We start from the raw sequence: 19,389 nt of genomic DNA on the forward strand, positions 1-19,389 counted from the left end.
AAATCAGTCTTCCGGGGTTAACTCCTACACCAGTTATTTTGGGGAACAATGTCGTCCTTCACGAATCTATTTTGACTGAATCTCTACAGCAAGTAATGACAGGTTCAACCATGATCCATATATAGAAAACAGAAGGGAAAACGTTTGGCAGAGGACTCATTTTAACATGTTTTAGTTATAATACAAATCATATAGCCCCTCTTTTGCAAGGCAAACGATATGAAACAATAACACTGGTCTATTTTTACTCCTGAATGTGTTACCCGGAACCAAATTGCGAAAACTTTATGGACTACATGTAGATCAGAACTAAACCATTTACAATCTATGAGGAATCATGGCTCAATGGAATTATAAGTATACAGTTGCCACAGGAATGCCGATCCCCAAATACACGGGGTAAAATTAATAACAATTTAGGACCATCATCTATAAAATTCAATATGACCTGCAATCTCCCTACATAACATCTTTGCTTCACTAGCTAACTTTATGCTCTTAGAAATTGCAAGACCTGTCTGCTTGTGAGTAGATGCAGGCTCATACGCCTTAGCCTCCTCTTCCTTACCCAACAAAAGGGCCTCCCTAGCAGGTAATACATTTCCCCACCAAAATTCTCGTAAAATGCCATGTATAAGATCCCAATAACTGCGTTCTCTATGCACACGGAATATTGTACTTCCATTTGGGGTCCAGCAATACAAATCAACCCATTCCCTGTCCATTATCTCCATTTGACCCTGAACCTGAGGCATGTAATAGAATGGCATAGTTGACCATGGCAGAGCAGTCTCAGGTTTGCCTTTGTTGTATGGACACTTCACTTCCAGGATGCCACCTCCTGGAAAGCAACCAAGAAGACCATCTGGGGATGCACCGAGCCAATCAAACTGCTCCTTCGAATGGATAGCAAAACCTAATGAGCTAACCTCACGACCCGTAATACTTCTGTACCGCTCAATAGCTGCTGCTTCATTGAGCACACCCCACTCCATAGCACACTTCTTAGAAGATTCTATAACCTGCGTTTCTGATGCAAATACTTTTTCATGCCAGAGCTCAGAGCGGCGCTTTCCTTTCCAAAAACCCAAAGCAGTACTGAAGGTGCTTGTGGTCAACTTGTTCTTACGAAGGGCAAACCATTCATCTGAGCGTTGAGGTGCATCAAATGGGGTGAGGTTGATAGCTAGCACTAGTGATGATGGAGAACGAACAATAAGCCGGGTGGCTGGAGAGGTATGTGTTACAATGCCGGTGGAAAGGGTTCTTGGATATCCATTTCTCCACCTTCTGCTCATGGACAAAGGAACCACTGCTTTACGGTGAATGGCACAAAATTTAGTCACGTTGCAATTACTCATTGTGAAGGAACCAGGCTGTGGATAGCTGCTTTATTCTGATACATGATCCAATAAAAGCCATGCAAATTTTAGATGTACCCAGTTTCAGGACCAAAAGAGAGAAACATAATTAGATAGATTTCCTATATAAAATTCTATTTATCATAAAAGTAGACATAAATGAAAAGCATTAAAAAGAAAAAAAAAAACAGAAAAACATAATCTAAAATAGTATTCAATAAGTTGGTTACAAATCCATAGCACAGTAAATACTTATCAAAAAGATTCAAAGCCACTTTCTAATCCTTCAAGAAAAGCACCATATTCTATTCTTGTTAACGAAGTGATCAATATCTCATCTTGGTGGGGAAAAAGAAAACCAAAAAATATTTTTTAATACTGAGTTAATCTGAATTTGGCTATTCTTTACATTTATGTTTACACAACGGAAACAACAGAACTTTCAAAAACCAAAGACATCAAACAGGAAGCCTCTTAAAACTACTTGCAAAAGAGTGGCTTGTAGAACCAACTGATAATTTCTTTTTCCAACAATGCAACCAATTCCCTCCAGGCAATCGCATCCAGTAAGTAACTAGTCAGGTTATACATGCAAATTGTAAGCTTTTCTGACCCAGAAGAAAACAAAGGTGAATTTTTCATACAAAATCATATGACTCGATTAAAAATATAAAATAACATTAGGGAGCAAAGTCACCAATTTCCCACTCCAAGCTAAATTCACGGACAGGTAAAAGAAACCCGTGAAGCAGAAGAGGCAAGCAGCATTCTTCTCCTTCTTCTTCTTCCATCAGACAATCAAAATGGGCATTAAGCAAATAGAAAACGTAACTCCACCTCTACCACAAAACTCACATAGAACCCAGTAAACCCATCATTTCCACATTAAAGAAACCAAATGGCCAAGAGGTGTTTGATCAAATACCTGAAGGAGAACTTGAGTTGCTAAATAAGACTGAAATAGGAGCTGAAAGAATGGCTATGGGTGTTTCAAAAACAAAACATGGGCTTTTCCTTAATTTAAAGTAATCGAATTCAATCAGCTTGACCAATATAATTGGGTTGCAACCATGGCCTTTCCTGGTTTTTTTAGGGTTTGGCTCCAACAACAAAGACTGGAGCGATGAAAATGGAAGAGGGGAAGAAAACGAGTATTTGAGGAACGCACGCATGCACCGTTTTATCACGTTTCTTTTGAAACGGCGTCGTTCCATAATGCGGGGCTAATGATGCAATATGGGAATTTACTAGTTTTTGCATTTCTACCCCAATGGTTCAACCCCTTTGAAGCCAAAGCCGAAGCATGTAGTTGTAGTAGGAATTTTTGTCAAGATATGTACTTCCATTCCATTTAAGGTTGAAATTCATTTCCCCAAAGTTTATCATTAAAAATACAAAACCCAACCCACCCTGATTGTCTTTCTCATTGTTCATCTCTTTTATGCGTTTCATGTTTAAAGTAATAGAAACGTTGAAACCTTTTTTTTTTTATTTTTACGCTCAAAATCACCAACTTGAGTTAAAACTAGTAGGGTAGCATAGCATTCAATATTTTTATATTTGGTAATGTGGCAGTATTAGTCTGTTGCTCAAACTTAAACTTAGAAATATAATAATAATAACAATAACATTAAATCAAGGTATCAAATTGAGTGCTTCAATCAATCAAGCAAGCAATTAAAAAGGGTACTTTTAATTTAGAAGTAACAACATGTGATTCTCATTATCAAATGCAACTTTGTCTTCGACAACATTTCCCCCAAGGGAAAAGAAGGATTGGATAGAGTCGAGACGGACAGGCCACGACGCAACGCAAATCGAAAACAACGGCCAAAGGCAAAGAGAAAGAAAAGACGAGTCCACTTTCAGCTCATTCCTCTTTCTCCGCTAATCATACACTCATCACTTCCCAAGCTTTTACTTGACGCTCTCTTCTTCTAGCTTTCTCTCCCTCTGCTGAATCTTAAAGAAACACCCATCGAATAAAATCAAATCCCCATGATTTCACTTCTCCTTCTCCTTGTCAAGACCCTCACTCTTTTCAACTCCTAAACCCCTTTGCCCAACCAAATTTTATACCCTGCAAAAACAAAGAAGAACAACCCATTTCCCATTCAGATTCAATTCCGCCATGTACCTATCGGAGAAGCCCCGCCCAATAGACTTATACAAAGAGGAAGGTCCTACCACCGCCCGGGACATGATCATCGAGGTCACCACCAACGTGGATTTGCCACCTCATCACCACCCTCCTCCTCTCCAACAACAGCAACAGCAAATGATCCTTGGTGACAGCAGCGGCGAAGACCCAGAAGTCAAAGCCCCAAAGAAACGAGCTGAGACCTGGGTCCAAGACGAAACACGAAGCCTTATCGGCTTCCGAAGGGAAATGGACGGCCTTTTCAACACATCCAAATCGAACAAGCACTTGTGGGAGCAGATATCGGCTAAGATGAGAGAGAAAGGGTTCGATCGATCGCCGACTATGTGTACAGACAAGTGGAGGAACTTGTTGAAGGAGTTTAAGAAAGCTAAGCATCAAGATAGGGGGAGTGGGTCAGCTAAGATGTCTTATTATAAAGAAATTGAAGAGATTTTAAGGGAGAGGACAAAGAATGCGTATAAGAGCCCAACTCCTCCTCCTAAGGTGGATTCCTTTATGCATTTCGCCGATAAGGGTACGTGCTATTTGTTTGAGGTTTTTTTTTTTTTTTTTTTGCATTTAAAAGATGGAATTTTATCTAACCGTTGTTGGGTTGTAAATGGATGATGATGGGTTTTCTTTTGTTGAAGGCTTTATTTGGATTTAAAAGTACGCTTTTGGTTAATATGAATTTGACGGATTTTCAATGCAAACACCGATGCCGTAGCTTTATACATAGACTGCTATAATTTTTGAAGTTGAATTTGTTGTAAAATTACTTCCTAAAGTGACTGAATATGGTTTTATGAATTGTAGTTGAAAAAGGAAAAAGGAGAAGAAATTATTTTTGGTTCTTTACCTTTAGGAGTTTCTTTGATTGAAAATGACTTTGACCGAGTACGCTTTTGTTTTTGTCAATGGTTGTAGTGAGTGCTTTAGTAGCAGGTTTGTCGCATTCTTGTATCCTTATGAAATTTGGTACTTGCAAAATTGCTGCTTTTAAATGATATCCTTATTGCAGAGTTTGGGTGGGTAAATACTTAACATGTATTATGTCTACTTGTGAAGCGAAGTGTCATGTCTAAAGAGCAAATGAGTGATTCAAAATATGATAGGTAGTTCATGGTACTTGAAGCATGAATTATGCTAAGCAGAACATGAATGAGTTTTCTGCAAAGCAAACTTTATGATATGGCATAAAGTCAGTAGGCTTATCTTGTTTCCTTAAAATTTAGAATACCACCTGTTAATAAGAGCAGGGGGTAGGATGTTGATATATTAAGAATTCAAATCTTATTTTGGAAGAGATATCTATGTACAGTCTATTGATTTCCTCTCCATTATCTTATGCGGTTGCATCCATTTTCCAATAGCTTTATTCCACATGATACATAGTTTTCCCCTGGTTTTGTCTTATGCAGACATAATACCTCCCTGTTACATGTCACTTCATGAAAGCAGTACATCAGTTTTAGCCTCCCAATTATGAAGATTTCAATGTCTATATCACTCTATCTTTGGGTAGAAAGGGGGGGGTGGGGGTGGTGAAGGCGTTTTTCATGTATGCTACCTGATTGATAGCTGTATTGTTTCTATATTCAACTTGCAACACATATTAAGTCTTTCTTTCAATTATCATGACATTAATAATCGTCACCAATATGGTTTGACTCTTGCAGGTTTTGAGGATACTGGCATATCATTTGGTCCTGTTGAAGGTATGTTGTTGTAATTTGAGTTTGCTGTGTTCTGGTTTTTCTTTATTTTTTTGTTTCACTCATTTATAAGCTTGTAGTAATATATTTTCTTGAGTTAATTTGGGTAAATCACTGAATATATTGAATGCAATGGCATTAATCTTATCAACCTTATATACCTCATCAACTTCTTACCTGGATTTAGGAGCTTTATGAGGCATAATCTGAGAAGAGCATAACTATCTTGAAAAGAACTCCTACTTGCAGAGCACCAAGTTATGTGCATATATTTTGTAAGACCAGCACTGTTACCTGTCATATTAATCAGTAATCAGGCAATCTTTAGGAACTGTCACCCTCTATTTATTTCATTAGTTAAACTGGATATATTATTTTGAACTTTAACTGAACAGCCAATTGTTTTTTTCTCAGTAACCTCTCTTTTCAGCATTGAAAAAATATTTCATGAAGCCAAGACACCTCAGTGGACAGCCTTGCTTGTTTATATCCCTTCATTCTCAATCTCTTGCTGTGAATCCTGACCTTAGCCTTCTCCCATCCAGGATAAGTTCTCCTGAGAGTGAATTAGTCCTGCGATGATAGAAACCCATGTTGGTTATCCATACTGTCTTACTCTAATACTATGCTTATTTCATGGACTGCGCAAATAGTATCTGATGGCAACTTTCTTCCTAAAAGTGTCTTTGCCTAGAGCGCCATTAACATCTCCAGACAGTCTAAAGTTTTTTGATCATATCTGCCCTTATGTTTCCATATTAAAGATATTGTATGTCTGCAAGTGGCTATAAGGGTTTTTTGTGCCCCAAAAGCTTATGGGTTTGGCAATCTTTAGCTGTATCCAATGTACATGCTTTTATTAGGGGCATACACAATGTGAAATGTGGTTTGTTGAATGTTAACTTATGTGGATATAATTTAATTTAGTGAACGTCATCTGCATCTATGATGGGGTGGATATGGTTATACAATCTTATGCCTTCAATTAAATTTCAATCTCAATGGAATTTTTATTTAACTGGGAATATTTAGAATGGATAGTTAAACAAGAAAAGCACATCAATTGTGCATGTTCATGGTCTTCCATGCTGAATCAACATTGAAGTCAAAATGAAAAATTATGTATTCTACAGAATTGCTGCCTAATCTTTACTGAACATTAAAGTGTCTTTCATCTATTGATATAGCATACTTGCTTTGTTTTCCATGTTGCTTTTTTTCTTTAATTTTCTTAAAAAGTTATGCATCTCCTTGTGTTTATACTTTCTTGTGTGCAGCAAGTGGCAGGCCAACACTTAATCTTGAAAGACGTTTAGATCATGATGGGCATCCGCTTGCTATCACTGCAACTGATGCAGTTGCAGCCAGTGGAGTTCCTCCTTGGAATTGGAGAGAGACCCCTGGAAATGGTAAGTTCTGTGAATTAGATATTTTCCGAATCAATTTTACCAAAAGTATGATGGTTTTGCATGTAGCATCACAATGTTCAGGTGTTTTGGTGGTGCATCATGGGCACATTTTCCTTCTTGCTTAAATGAATGTCATCATGGCAAACTCTCTTGATTATGAGCCTTTGGCTTCTGAATCTTGTCTGAGATGAAATTTTAATTCTCATGGAAATCTGTATACTGACTTTTCATTCTCTTTCACACCCTTTTTGGTAGGTGGGGACTGTCAATCATATTGGCTTCCGAATCTTGTCTGAGATGAAAATTTTAATTCTCATGGAAATCTGTATATTGACTTCTCATTCTCTTTCACACCCTTTTTGGTAGGTGGGGACTGTCAATCATACGGAGGAAGGGTTATAACTGTCAAGTTTGGGGACTACACCAGAAGGATCGGTATAGATGGTACTGCAGATGCCATCAGAGAGGCAATTAAATCTGCTTTTAGATTGAGAACTAAGCGTGCATTTTGGTTGGAGGATGAAGACCATATAGTTCGTAGTCTTGACAGGGAAATGCCTCTAGGGATTTATACTCTCCACGTTGATGAAGGTAACATTGACTTGCATGCAGTTTCTACTTTCTACAACCATTCTTACAAAAATTTCTTAAGTACTGATTTCATAAAAATATAATGGATGAAAGATACAGCTCTGAATGATGTAATAATCTTCTATCATCCACAAAGTATGGGCAAGGTTAAGGCTATGGAGTTTAACCCTCCCAAGATCCCACAATGCGAGAGCCTTGTTCATTGGGCCACTCTTTAACATTGTGATCTGTTGTCTATTAATCTGAAAGAGATATAGCCTGTACTTGATAGTGCAGAGTTGTTTTCACATGAAATATTACATAGCGAAAACTCCAACAACCTTAAGCCAAGGCCTTCATTTTGCTATCAAATGTGCCTTGGGCTTATTGAAACAGACAACATATTTTTTGTCACTGGAAGAAGCGAATAATAAGAAAGGTACTTATTTTTCTCTGTTTATGTTCAAACTCCTGCATTCAGGTTTGGCCATAAAGGTGTGCCTCTACGATGAGTCAGATCATATACCAGTCCACACAGAGGAGAAGATTTTTTACACAGAAGATGATTACCGTGAATATCTGGCCCGTCGGGGCTACACAGGTCTCAGGGATATTGATGGGTACAGAAATGTTGATAATATGGATGACCTTCGAACTAATGTTATATATAGAGGTGTGAGCTGAAAGCTGGCACATCTTGCTTGCAAAAATGCAGTGCTCTCGAGAGGCTATAATAAAGATGCCTTGTCTTGACATAAGTGTGCACGTGAGATTCTGATATTTGCTTCTGGTGCTTTATGAAGATTGTGATTATGTTCGAGTTAGCACATACTAATCCTGAACCCTATAACTGAGCTGTTTATAGCATGTTGTATAATGTTTCTTCTTAGGCCACGGATGTCAGTACAGTTTCTTTTAATGTTGCCATGACGCCCCCGCTTGTAAATACGCACTTCAGATGAAAACAATGTATTTCTAAATTTTCAATGTTGTCAATTTTACAGCATTTGATTGCAGTCAGCAACTTAACTTGAACTCCAGTTTTGAGAATTTATATTGCTTTTGGTTCTCTTTAATAAGACTGCATAATGAAACCTTAGTTTTCAAGTGCATGGTACAAACTACAGCTCCATTTTGCCTGTGGTACATGTGATATTAGATTATAGAAAAAGAAGTAATATTTTTTTTTCTGATAAATTTCACTTGATTCATCTTAACGTTCAAACTCGAAACTTTGTCTAAAGCCCTTAGAAGTGACACTAAAAGGACGATCTGGCTTTGAAGCAGGCTGTGGCAATGGCAAAAAGAGCCGAAAGCACATTTCAGTCACGCATTATTTTCACGGGGTTTTGCATTTGAAACCTGGAATATAAAAATTCCCTGCTAGAGCTTTTCATGGTAACAATGCATGGTTAACTTGGACAACCAAATAAATTGTGATTCAACTTGTACGAATTGATTATCTGCTGTTGACTTGTTGATTGATTATAGAAGTATAATAGCAGAGATACACTTGAAATTCTTGGGCACTAGGTCAATACGTTTGAAAGATTATGTTACTTTCATTCCAACAGTTCACAACCATACAAGATCAGACCCAGTACATCATTCTTTATCTTCTTTCATAGCAATCTTGGAACTATGTGAATAGATGATTCACAGATTATAATAAACCCAACGGTCAAGAAGGTTCAAGCACTCCTACTGTTCGTCCCAGTCATCATTCTTGTATGACACAAGAGTGTCAACCTTGTGTATCTGCATAACCCAACATAAAAGTACTTAGAAGCAAAATAAAAGTTTGTGGTCAATTTCCATTACTGTGACTAAACATTACCTTGGTATCAAAGGAATGCAACTTCACCATTTGGGGATTTGCAATCAACTTGGGGTCACTCTCAATCCAAGTGAATGGTACTGCAACATCTTTATCGGTGTATGCTAATACATCAAATACACCTGGAAGAATAAGCAATACAAAGTGAGACATCTGATGAGGAAGAAAATAATACGGCTTTTTAATCAAATATCTCTCTTACACGGTTCATCAAGGCATGGCAAGTAAGTGATGCTCGAGGCAATCTGTCTCATGATTGCCTGTATTTCTCGCATAATTTCCTTGTCACTCTTTTCCCTTGACACACTGCAATCAAAGACAAACAAGGCATCAATGAAATCCATCTCACATCTAACACAAAAATCAGGAGTAATTACATCTGTGAAGTAAAAAGATCATCATCAAATATTACCCTTTCTCAACAACCTCACTATCAGTCTCAATGCTAAAATTCCACCTCTCCAAGACCTCATTGGTTGCCTTGCTCATTATAACCAACACAACCCTCTGTAGCTTCCCAGCTTCCAGCCATTCTTTTCCAACAATTTCAACATCGAATTAAGACATCAGCAATTTCATTTGCAGAATGTTGGGAAATGATTAATATAGATTTAAGTTTATCACATTTTCCAACATCTTTTATAAGCAACTAAGAATATACCAAAACATTGATTTACCAGAAAGCTGAGCTGTTAGGTTAGTAATGAAGGATTTAACACCTTCATCTTCAGTAAGCAACATTGGAAGCCCATATTTCTTCACTTTCACAAAACTTTCTTCTGGATAAACCCCTCGATTGTACAGAATGCTAAACAATTATGAAACCAACATTATCACTCTCTTCGCTTAAAAATTTAAAAGAAAACAAACACTAGCTTCAGAAAATAAATAAGAAAACAAGGACAAGAAACCCAGAAATAAACATCCACTCATTTTTACCTATTCGCTGCATATCCTGGAAAAAAAAAAAGAAGAGAGAAATCAGCCAAAATTTCCCAAAAAACCCAAAAAGGGTAGAAAAGAAATTTACGTTTGAGAAATCACATACCAAAGAACTCGCTTACAATTGCCGCTGAGCCTCGAAGAGTGATTATATCTTTGGCAGCTGTTCTTGACGCCATTGGACTTCTTTCTACGATCACAGCTTCTTTCGGATTTGAAGCGAAGCCTACTCAAAAAAATTCTATGTTGTTATTGCTAAAATCAGTAGAAAGGGCAACCGGAATCAGAGATTCAGGAAGTAGAAAATTAGGCTTGAATTAGAGGATGGGGATTATCGGTGGTGACTTTTCAAGAAATGCGGGTTTGAGAAAAAAAAATGCATGAAAGGGCCAAAAAAGCAGAGTAACGGCTAGTTTCCTGGAGCCAACGGTAACTTTTCAAATTGCGCCTTTAACGGTAAGAAAGTCGGTCCGCTTTTTCTTCTTTTTTGGTGCTTTTATTTTTAAGACACGAATGGTACGGCGACGTAGCATAATTTGTTTGGCTCTCGTTAATTTCTTTCTCTATCTTTTAAGCCAACATTTCAAAGAGACCAAAGTTATTATTCTTTTTATATACTTATTCCAAGAATTCGATCGCCACCCATTTTTATTTAAATGTAATTAACCACTTTATTAAATTCTTATTTTTAATAAAATTTTTAATTTTATTTATATCCATTATAAATTGATAAATTTCAATTTATGAGACAAATTTAAATTCAAGAGTATGGTTACGTACGGGACCCTCACCATTGGTTTTAAAAAAAATATTAATTAATCATGTATTATCTTAAACTTATTTTAAAAAATAGCCCTTGTCTTAATATTTTATATTTTTTGAGAAAATTCTCACTTGAGATCTTTTTAAGAAAATAAAATAAAAAATTCGAAGCTTTCTCCACACGGCCCAATTCCCCGGTGTCAACCACCTCTAGAAACCCCCCTTTTCACTTCTGCTCATCCTCCCCTTCCTCTTGATCGGTTTAGTTTCTTTAAGAAAAGCCTCACAAGAATCCCAAACCAAAACCCTAATCCTTTGCCTGTTTTTTTCTTTGGTTGTTGTTTTTGTGGTTTTTTCTTTTTTCGGTTTTGGTTTTCATTATTGTTTGGGCTTTAAAGTCCACACGACTCCAAAGTTCAAATGGTCCAAAAATCTAAGTGGCTTAAAATTTCAACTGACTTGAGCCCAATAGATCTTTGTAAAATAAATCCAGTTAGTAATTTAACTGACCATCTTAATTAAAAAACTAGGCCTCTGACAATTACTAAAGTGGACTTCCAACTCAATAAATTAACCTTAAAATACATGTATAATAGGTGAAGATACGCCTATGTTTGTATACACCTTATTTTTTATTAATATGAGATTCCTGACTTTACATTAGTTCAGTTCTACCTCAAACCAGTGTATCTAATCCGAATTCGTAACCTTACACTAGTTCGGGTCTACTTTGAATCTATCTCGACCCTTGTATTTAATCCTACGTCAATAAAGATTATGTTTACTCTAATACCACTCGTTATAAACTCACGTTTCCAATCTAAAAACATGCTTGATAAATTAGGAAAAATATATATATTTATATACTCAAAACTTATATCATCTTTTACTTATATGAGATTTGTAATATAAACTATAATTAAAAATGATTTCAAATATGACCAAACTCCAAAAGTTAAATAATGGAAATCGAATTAACTGTAAAAATGATTTAACTTAAATTATTTTTGAAACTCACATTAAACAATTTCGGACAAATAAGATATTTACGCTAGTAGCGTAATTTTTTTACATGTTTAATAATAGAATTTTTTTTTTGTACGCTTAACTCAATTTTTGTTAATTTCTTGTTCTTTTATCTCATTATTTAAACCAGGCAAATTGTAACAGACACTAACAACAGAGGCATTATTATTTCCTAACACTAAAAAATTGTGAGATTAGATATAAAATAATAAAATTTCACTTAATTAATTAAGGCTACCCTTTTCATATCTTCCAGAGCATAGGCCCTTAGAATAACTGCTGGCGCACATAGTTTAACAATCAGAAGTAGATTAAGTTAATTAAAAGCAAATCCACATAGAATCTGCTTCTTGCTGACCTGATTTTCTTTCCTTTTTATTCCGCTCAAAGAATTATATATACCTTAGATAACTACTCCAAGTACATAAATAATACAGAAGCAAAGGCTACAATTTATAAGATACATATGGACAAGTCTTATCTTAGTTTGGTTCTTCTGGCTGTTCTAATCTTTGCATCCCGTTAGTTTTTCTTTATTTTCGATCTCTTATTATTATTATTATTATTATTGTTGTTGTTATCTTCTAAATCTGTTCAGTTTTATTTGAAGAAATATTCTCATACAGCACAAATGTTATTTTTTCTTGCGAAATTAAGATAGTAAACAAAAATAATTGGTTGCAGATTGGGAGATGGGAGCCGAGGCAAGGGGTCCTATTATTTCATTTAAATGCAACAAAACTTCAGATTGTGGTAGTGTGTGTTCCAAATGCCCAGCCTGCAAGTGCATTGATCACTTCTGCACATGCCCGACGACCGAGCACCTTCCTCCATCGGCTGTGAAAGGGACAAATTCATATAATTGAATTTGTAATCAAATCACCCTTTGCTTAGATTACAATAAACTTAACTTTCTGGCAAGGATGCAGGGATAAATTAGCATGATGAAAGTTTGCTCTCCATTTCTTTTTGAATAAATTAATAGACTTCCTGAATAGGTTGATCTTTGTGTTTTGTTTATTTTCTGATATTTGTTATGTCATAATATATCTCAGATTAAAGAATTGGCCATGATTAGTTAGAAATACTGTGATCGGTAATTAAAGCTCATTTCGTTGGTGTTTCAATTTTTTGTCGATACCTCAATTTTTCATTGGTAAACTTCTGACGGAATATTCTGTTGAAAGTTTGGTGAGCAAAGCATCTAATCAAACGGTAGCATGAATGGTCAATATTAAATGGTTTTCGTTAGAATTATCGATGGAACTTTCATCGGTGATGTCCTTATTTCCACTGATAATGTGATCCCAAATTCTGTCCATAAATTGCTAAAGTAGTCGATAATTTTTAAATATTAAAAAAATACAAATAATGAATAATTTTAAATATTGTAAATATGTAAAAAATATTTTTTTTAATTAATAAAAACAAGAATACTACAATCAATAATAAAATATAAATAAAAAAATACAAGTTTTTTAAGAATATAAATCTATGTACTAACATCGTCTCTTGGTCATGCATCTCGTTATTAGAAAAGCCTATTGGCTGCTCTAATGAAGATTCGGCGTGGCCAATCAACCTCATCACGCATTAGAAGATTTGCTGGACACTCAACTCCAAGTTCATTAAACGATTCTCCATCTAGTGCACATTTTCCTTCTATGCCTCGTACGCCTCGAGATTTTGTGAAGGATCGACGCCTAACTTAGTGATTGGCATAAGTCTTCAACTTCATTACCCTTTGTTCTCATAATACTTGTATATAGTTTATCTATTATGATTGCATTGAAGGGAATGGTCTTTCCAATGTAATCATATTTGGTTCAACTCCCTTATCAAATGTGATTACATTGGAAAGACCATTCCCTTTAATGAAATCATAATACATAAACAACCACACAAATACAAAAGGTATGAAATTGAAGACTCATACCAACCACTATATGTAGACACATAAATTAAAAAAATAATATAAATTAAATTAAATAAAGTAAATAAATAAAATAATAATAATAAAAAAAAATCGGGATGGCTGGGCGTACCATCCCCCACCCACTACGCGGGATGGGGGTTCTGGCCACCAACTCCAGGGGTGCCAGAACCCCCCTCGCCGGGGTGTCCAAAAAATTGGACAACCCGGCTCTTTAAAACCCTGCAAAAAGAAAATCACCAGCAGTTAGCCACAAGAAGAAAAAAAGAAAAAAAAACAACAACAAAAAAAGAAAGAGGGGTGAGATCTGAGAAGAGAAAGCGGTAGAGAGAGAAAAAGGAGGAACGGCCGGCGGAGAGAAGAAAGGAGAGAGCTTGACGCCGGCAACGGAAGGCGAAGTGATTCGCCGACTAGGAGAGAGAAATCCGAGAAGAGATGGGAGGACGCCGGCGCCGGAAGAGAGAAGAGATTTTTTTTAGAGAGAAGGGAGAGGGCGCCGCTGCTAGAGAGAGAAAGTGAGGAATGAAAGTGAAGAGAGAAAGAGAGAAAAGGGGATTAAATACCTAGGGTTCGTGGGCAAAACGGCGTCGTTTCAGAGAGGCAAGCAGAAGCTGGAAGGACCAGGCCAAACGGCGTCGTTTTGAGCGGCTTCGCAGGCATCAAAACGGTGCGTTTTGGACTTTACCTTGCAGGCTTCCAGAAACAGGCCGAGGTGTTGGATTTGGGCTCCCACGGGTCGCCGAGTTGGGCCAATCGCAGTCCAACAAGGTATAACCCTTTTTGTTTTGTTTTGCTTGGGTCTAGCCCATTTTAATTTAAATGCATTTATCAATTTTTTTTAGGAATAAATATTTATATAATATGGGCACTTATATTTAATATTAAAAATAAATAAATAAATAATAATAATAGTAATTCATGATGCAAATATATATATATATTATATTATATTAAGATAAAAAAATAAAAAATATAAAAAAATAATAAAAAATAATGATAATAATAAAATGAAAAATAAATAAATAATAATAATAAATAATATAATTGGAACAAATATTTGAGTATTACCACCAAAAATGAGGTAAAGAGTTGCCTCTTTCCGGTGGATATTTTCGGGTGCGAAGTTAGAGACAGATTTTCACCGAAGCGTCGGGATAAATCTGAACTCTAGATTTCAAAACCCATTAAGTCAAATAGTCATTGTTAGAAAACAATATATGTAGAAAAATTTTGTTAATTCAAATAAATATTACTAAATAAAGTTAATCTAATCGTTTAAAAAATTAATTAATTAGGCAAGCTTTGTAATCAAGTAGAAATTGACCAACAACAAACATTGATTTAAAAAGAAGACCAAAAATAAAGTATATATATAAATAAAAAATAATAAAATAACAAATAATCAAAATTTTTAGATCATCAATAAACGCGTGCATACCATCATTTTATTCTGTCATTGCACGCCACTCTTATTGTGCATATGGCGCGGGAATCCCGATGATGGGATTTCCCCGAGGAGCTCGTAGAGACGAGTTCTTCCGGGGATATCTCTAGGTGAGGAGAATTTCGAGACTTCACCAAAGCGTTGGGATGCTCTTCGAATAATTTTTCAATAAAAGATTACCGACTCCATCATTTAAAATAAACAAGTCACGACATCATTCTATGCTTGCATCATATGCATACGTAAAGCCAAGTGAAAAACTCAGTCTGACAATTCAATAAAAAAATTTTAATTAATAAAATAGGGATTAAACTAAGAAAATGCTATATTAAGATAACTTAAGATTAAATTGTACCGTTCTTATAACGGGCGTCACGGAGGTGCTAACCCTTCTCCGTGCGTAACTGCACTCCCGAACCCATCTCTAAAAAACGTGTACCAGTTCTCGTTCTCTCGATGGACCTAAAATTAATTTAGGACTTCGTCGATTAAGAATCGGGTTAATAGGTGACCAATCACACCTAGATAAAAAAGATTGGTGGCGACTCCCACACCCGCGAATATTTAATTTTTGCCCGCGTCTGACGGACGGGTTCCCGGACCCGCACGTCACGACAGATGGCGACTCCACTGGGGAATTCGAGAGTCAAGCCATTAATTAATCATAAGTTATCTTTAGCCTTGAATAATTTGTTGTTTTCCCTAGCATCAATTTTGCATATTTTCGTTTAATGCATTTATTTATTTTGCTATTATTACTTCACCATTTTAATAATTGCGGGAAATTTAGGATAAGGGGAATGTGAAATTATTGGTCCAAGGTCGGTATATTCCTTCTCACACACTACACATCTTGCATTCATGCATAAGCCTTCCACCCGGGCTTTATCCTTAATTAGGAGGGAGTTAAGTAGCTACGCTCTCGTGAGGTGATAACCTCCGCACGGGCTAGTGAAGACTCCCACTCAAATCGAGCCTAGTCCGTTTGAAGCCTGTAATGGGTGAGGACCGGGGTGCCTTACTAGTCCGTGTGGACGAAAGTGAGGAGCGATTTGAGAACCTTTAGCTCCATTTTCAACCCAAACTCAGCATGTAGAATACCGAGAGTCGCCTTTGCTTAGGTAGAGCTTCACCCGTGAGAATATACCTTTTGACTAGGTACACATGAAGGAATTTTCATAATCCCCTTGTTCTAAATTCTTCTCCGCGAATAATAAAGGTATCAGGTTACTAATTACTTTCATTCATCTTTTGAAATTTTTGTTTATAGTGCTAACTTGAATTTTTTGTCATATGCATATTTGCATCATAATAGGAAAAGTATTTGTCACCTGACAACCATTAACAGAGTAGATCCAATTGCATACATGGAGTCGTCATGGCCATCCTCCAGTTACGATGGAATTTATCAAGTGACTCAGCATATGGCGAGTACCCAACAAAGTGAAGGAGATTGCTTGTCAAAGGATCACTTCTCATCATTACCTGATAGGGTCCACCTTGATCTCAAACAGAACGACTTCACCGATTTGCTCAACATATGGGATAAGTGGGGGGCTACCACTCGGACAAATTTTGATAGGAAATATGGCCACATAGCTCGACTCCTCAAGGTTCAGATAGATGAACATTTGTTGAAGGCCATTGTGCAATTTTGGGATCCGTCGTATAGATGCTTCGTGTTCAATAAGGTGGATATGGTCCCAACGATCGAAGAATACTCGGCTCTCCTGCAAATCGATCTCGATAATCCGGACAAGATATATTGGAGAGGACAGAAGACCGGACACAGGCGAAAGTTAGCCAAGATGATGGGTATTACTTCGGCGGAAGTTGATCAGAACCTAAGGAAAAAAGGGGACAATGAATGTATCCCATGGAGTTTTCTACGTAGTTATATCATGAAGCAACAGGACACCGAGCAAGGACAGCTTGTGATGGCCTTGGGAATTTATGGGCTAGTGATCTTCCCCAAAGTTTTGGGACATATAGAAGTCGAAATTATAGACTTCTTCGAGCAAGTCGTCAACAAGGCCAATCCTTCGCCTTCTATTCTAGCGGAAACTCTCAGATCACTGAATTACTGTCGAAGAAAAGGTGAGGGACGATTTGTGGGATGCGCACAGCTTCTTTCCATCTGGATAGTGAGTCACTTTGAATGCAAGGTCGATAAGTTCAGAAAGCCATTTCATCCGCAAACCGCCCCTATCAGAGAATTTTGTGAGAGTGAATGGCCAGAAAATAGGACTAAGGAGCAATGGATCTCTAGATTTCGGGAACTCATGAGTGTGGAAGTGACATGGAGAGCTCCGTGGATGCCGCATCACCCGGTCTTGTACAAATGTGGAAACGAACCTTGGGTACCGTTAATGGGGCCATGGGGAGCCATCAGTTACGCCCCAATTATGGTGAGCAGACAATTTGGGTCAGAACAGTTTGTACCGATGACACACCGACTTAATACTTTAGAGTTTGCTTATGGAGAGCCGGGTTTTCTGAAAAGGATCGAGGAAATTACGCAAGCTTGGAAGAAAACTAGCCGAGTTGATCAAGGGAGGTACACCGATGAAGTGACTACCGGATATCAGATATGGCATGACCAACGAGTGAAGGATGTGGTATATCCGAAAAAAGATGCACTACGTGGCCCAGTTGATCCAGAACCACGAGACGCTTTGCTCGAAAGTGAGTTGGCTCGAAAGAAGTCCGAAGCTGAAAATGCCAGTTGGAAGCAACGGTATGAAGACCTCCAAAAAGAGTGTGAGAAAATGAAAAGAGAAGTAAGTGAGCAAAGAAAGAAAGTCCGAAAAATGGAAGGGAAGTATGAGAACCTGAATGATAAGTTTTCTGCCACAACCAGTGAACTTCAAAGGGAAATACAGGTGAGAGAAAATCAGGGCAATGAACTTCAAACGCACAATGATGGGTTAAGAAGACAAGTGCGATTCCAACAAGAGTCCATCCAATTACTAAGATAGAAGTATGAAGAGCTCGAAGGGGTCATGACAACTTATCAACAGGAATATGAACGCCTCAAGCAACAGAGCACCAGAATCCAAGAATGGGGTGAATCTTACTGACAAGCTTATACAGAGAAGTACAACCAGATGGATTACTTGGTTTGGCAAATGAGGGAAGTGGCTTACAAGGCGAGAAGCATGGCTTGGAAGACGGACATATTAAGAAGCCAGATCTTTCCAGTTGGAAAACAAGAGCAACAGTTGATCAAGTATTTAGATGAGGTGTATAGCCATTATAATAAGATTGGCGAATATTTCTAGATGGCCTTTGAGTTGTAATCTAAGACAAATATCTTATGCAATGGATAACTTTTGTTGTTGGGTGTCATGTGATGAATACTTTTAGTACATAATCATTCATACATGCATAAATCATCATTTCATGGCAATAAGTATTTTCATTTAAAAATAAAGATAATAGGTTCACTCATGCATCAAATACGCATCTAATTCATGTTTATGATCAATAATAAGGTTCCAAAATAGCTCGACCACCTAAGCCAAGTGATCAACGTGTTCATAATACGCGTCAACGAGCAAGGATCATGGAAGAAGAACAAAGAGAGCGAATGGACAGAATGGAAAGAGCTCAGGAAGAAATGAGAGAACAGTTAGCAAAGATGATGGAATTGATGATGAGTCTCAGTAAAGGAAAAAGAGTGATCGAAGAGCCAGCTCCGTCAGAAAACCCACCAGCACAAGACAGTGGAAACCAAAGGGAAGATCCACCCTATCCCCCAGGGTTCACTCCACCACATGCCCAAACCTCTCAAAGGGTCCACCCTCAAGTGATCCCACCCGTCTATTACAATGCACCACCCCCGCTAGGCCATCAACCGATTCATGGGCAATTTGGGCCATATTCTGGGATAAATCCTGCTGAACCAATAAATGTCCCAGATTTAGACGATCCAAAAGAGCAAGAAAAACTAAGAAATGACTCGTCACAAACAGGGGAAAATGAAAAAGACCAGAAAAAGTATGATCTGTTGGAAGAACGTCTTCGTGCTATCGAGGGAGTTGATAGGTTTGGTACCATGGACGCAACCGAGTTATGCTTAGTGCCGGATGTATTGATTCCTGCCAAGTTCAAGGTTCCGAAATTTGAGAAATATGACGGAACAAAATGTCCCATGGCACATATTACTATGTATTGTCGGAAGATGGCTGCACAGTCTCACGATGATAAGTTACTGATCCATTTTTTCCAAGACAGCTTGACTGGGT

At 37.3% G+C, this 19,389-nt stretch overlaps 3 protein-coding genes and 1 long non-coding RNA gene across 4 annotated transcripts; 2 read left to right on the forward strand and 2 right to left on the reverse strand.

Annotated features, from left to right (window-relative positions):
* Nucleotides 1–299: 299 nt before the first annotated feature.
* Nucleotides 300–2,514, reverse strand: LOC18609685 (Restriction endonuclease, type II-like superfamily protein). The gene is made up of 2 exons (XM_007044920.3): nt 2,287–2,514; nt 300–1,396 (listed from the first exon to the last, which is right to left on the reverse strand). Exon 2 carries the CDS (start codon nt 1,359–1,361, stop codon nt 426–428), a length of 936 nt encoding a protein of 311 aa, XP_007044982.2. The 5' UTR covers nt 1,362–1,396; nt 2,287–2,514; the 3' UTR covers nt 300–425.
* A 573-nt stretch (nt 2,515–3,087) lies between these two features.
* On the forward strand, nt 3,088–8,204 carry LOC18609686 (trihelix transcription factor GT-1-like). The gene is made up of 5 exons (XM_007044921.3): nt 3,088–4,039; nt 5,184–5,222; nt 6,497–6,628; nt 6,995–7,219; nt 7,680–8,204. The coding sequence occupies exons 1-5, from the start codon at nt 3,493–3,495 to the stop codon at nt 7,880–7,882; spliced, it is 1,146 nt and encodes a 381-aa protein (XP_007044983.1). The 5' UTR covers nt 3,088–3,492; the 3' UTR covers nt 7,883–8,204.
* Nucleotides 8,205–8,736: 532 nt separating this feature from the next.
* On the reverse strand, nt 8,737–10,415 carry MAD2 (DNA-binding HORMA family protein). Its single transcript, XM_007044922.3, has 7 exons — nt 10,084–10,415; nt 9,975–9,990; nt 9,713–9,843; nt 9,448–9,568; nt 9,238–9,341; nt 9,036–9,157; nt 8,737–8,956 (listed from the first exon to the last, which is right to left on the reverse strand). The coding sequence occupies exons 1-7, from the start codon at nt 10,154–10,156 to the stop codon at nt 8,900–8,902; spliced, it is 624 nt and encodes a 207-aa protein (XP_007044984.1). The 5' UTR covers nt 10,157–10,415; the 3' UTR covers nt 8,737–8,899.
* Nucleotides 10,416–12,156: 1,741 nt separating this feature from the next.
* LOC148764317 (uncharacterized) lies at nt 12,157–12,772 on the forward strand. Its single transcript, XR_016024775.1, has 2 exons — nt 12,157–12,286; nt 12,450–12,772. It is a non-coding gene; the product is annotated as an uncharacterized LOC148764317 (long non-coding RNA).
* Nucleotides 12,773–19,389: the final 6,617 nt, after the last annotated feature.

The sequence above is a fragment of the Theobroma cacao genome, chromosome 2, assembly GCF_053813885.1.
Source record: "Theobroma cacao isolate CCN51 chromosome 2, ASM5381388v1, whole genome shotgun sequence".
Classification (NCBI taxonomy): domain Eukaryota; kingdom Viridiplantae; phylum Streptophyta; class Magnoliopsida; order Malvales; family Malvaceae; genus Theobroma; species Theobroma cacao.

Bases quoted from the DNA above. Each gene is read 5' to 3' on its own strand.
- LOC18609685 (XM_007044920.3), bottom strand. From the start codon at position 1,361: ATGAGTAATTGCAACGTGACTAAATTTTGTGCCATTCACCGTAAAGCA.
- LOC18609686 (XM_007044921.3), top strand. From the start codon at position 3,493: ATGTACCTATCGGAGAAGCCCCGCCCAATAGACTTATACAAAGAGGAA. The intron at 5,223-6,496 runs GTATGTTGTTGT...TCTTGTGTGCAG, and splicing joins ATCATTTGGTCCTGTTGAAG to CAAGTGGCAGGCCAACACTT. The intron at 7,220-7,679 runs GTAACATTGACT...TCCTGCATTCAG, and splicing joins TACTCTCCACGTTGATGAAG to GTTTGGCCATAAAGGTGTGC.
- MAD2 (XM_007044922.3), bottom strand. From the start codon at position 10,156: ATGGCGTCAAGAACAGCTGCCAAAGATATAATCACTCTTCGAGGCTCA. The intron at 9,158-9,237 runs GTAAGAGAGATA...TTATTCTTCCAG, and splicing joins GCCATGCCTTGATGAACCGT to GTGTATTTGATGTATTAGCA. The intron at 8,957-9,035 runs GTAATGTTTAGT...TGGGTTATGCAG, and splicing joins TGCATTCCTTTGATACCAAG to ATACACAAGGTTGACACTCT.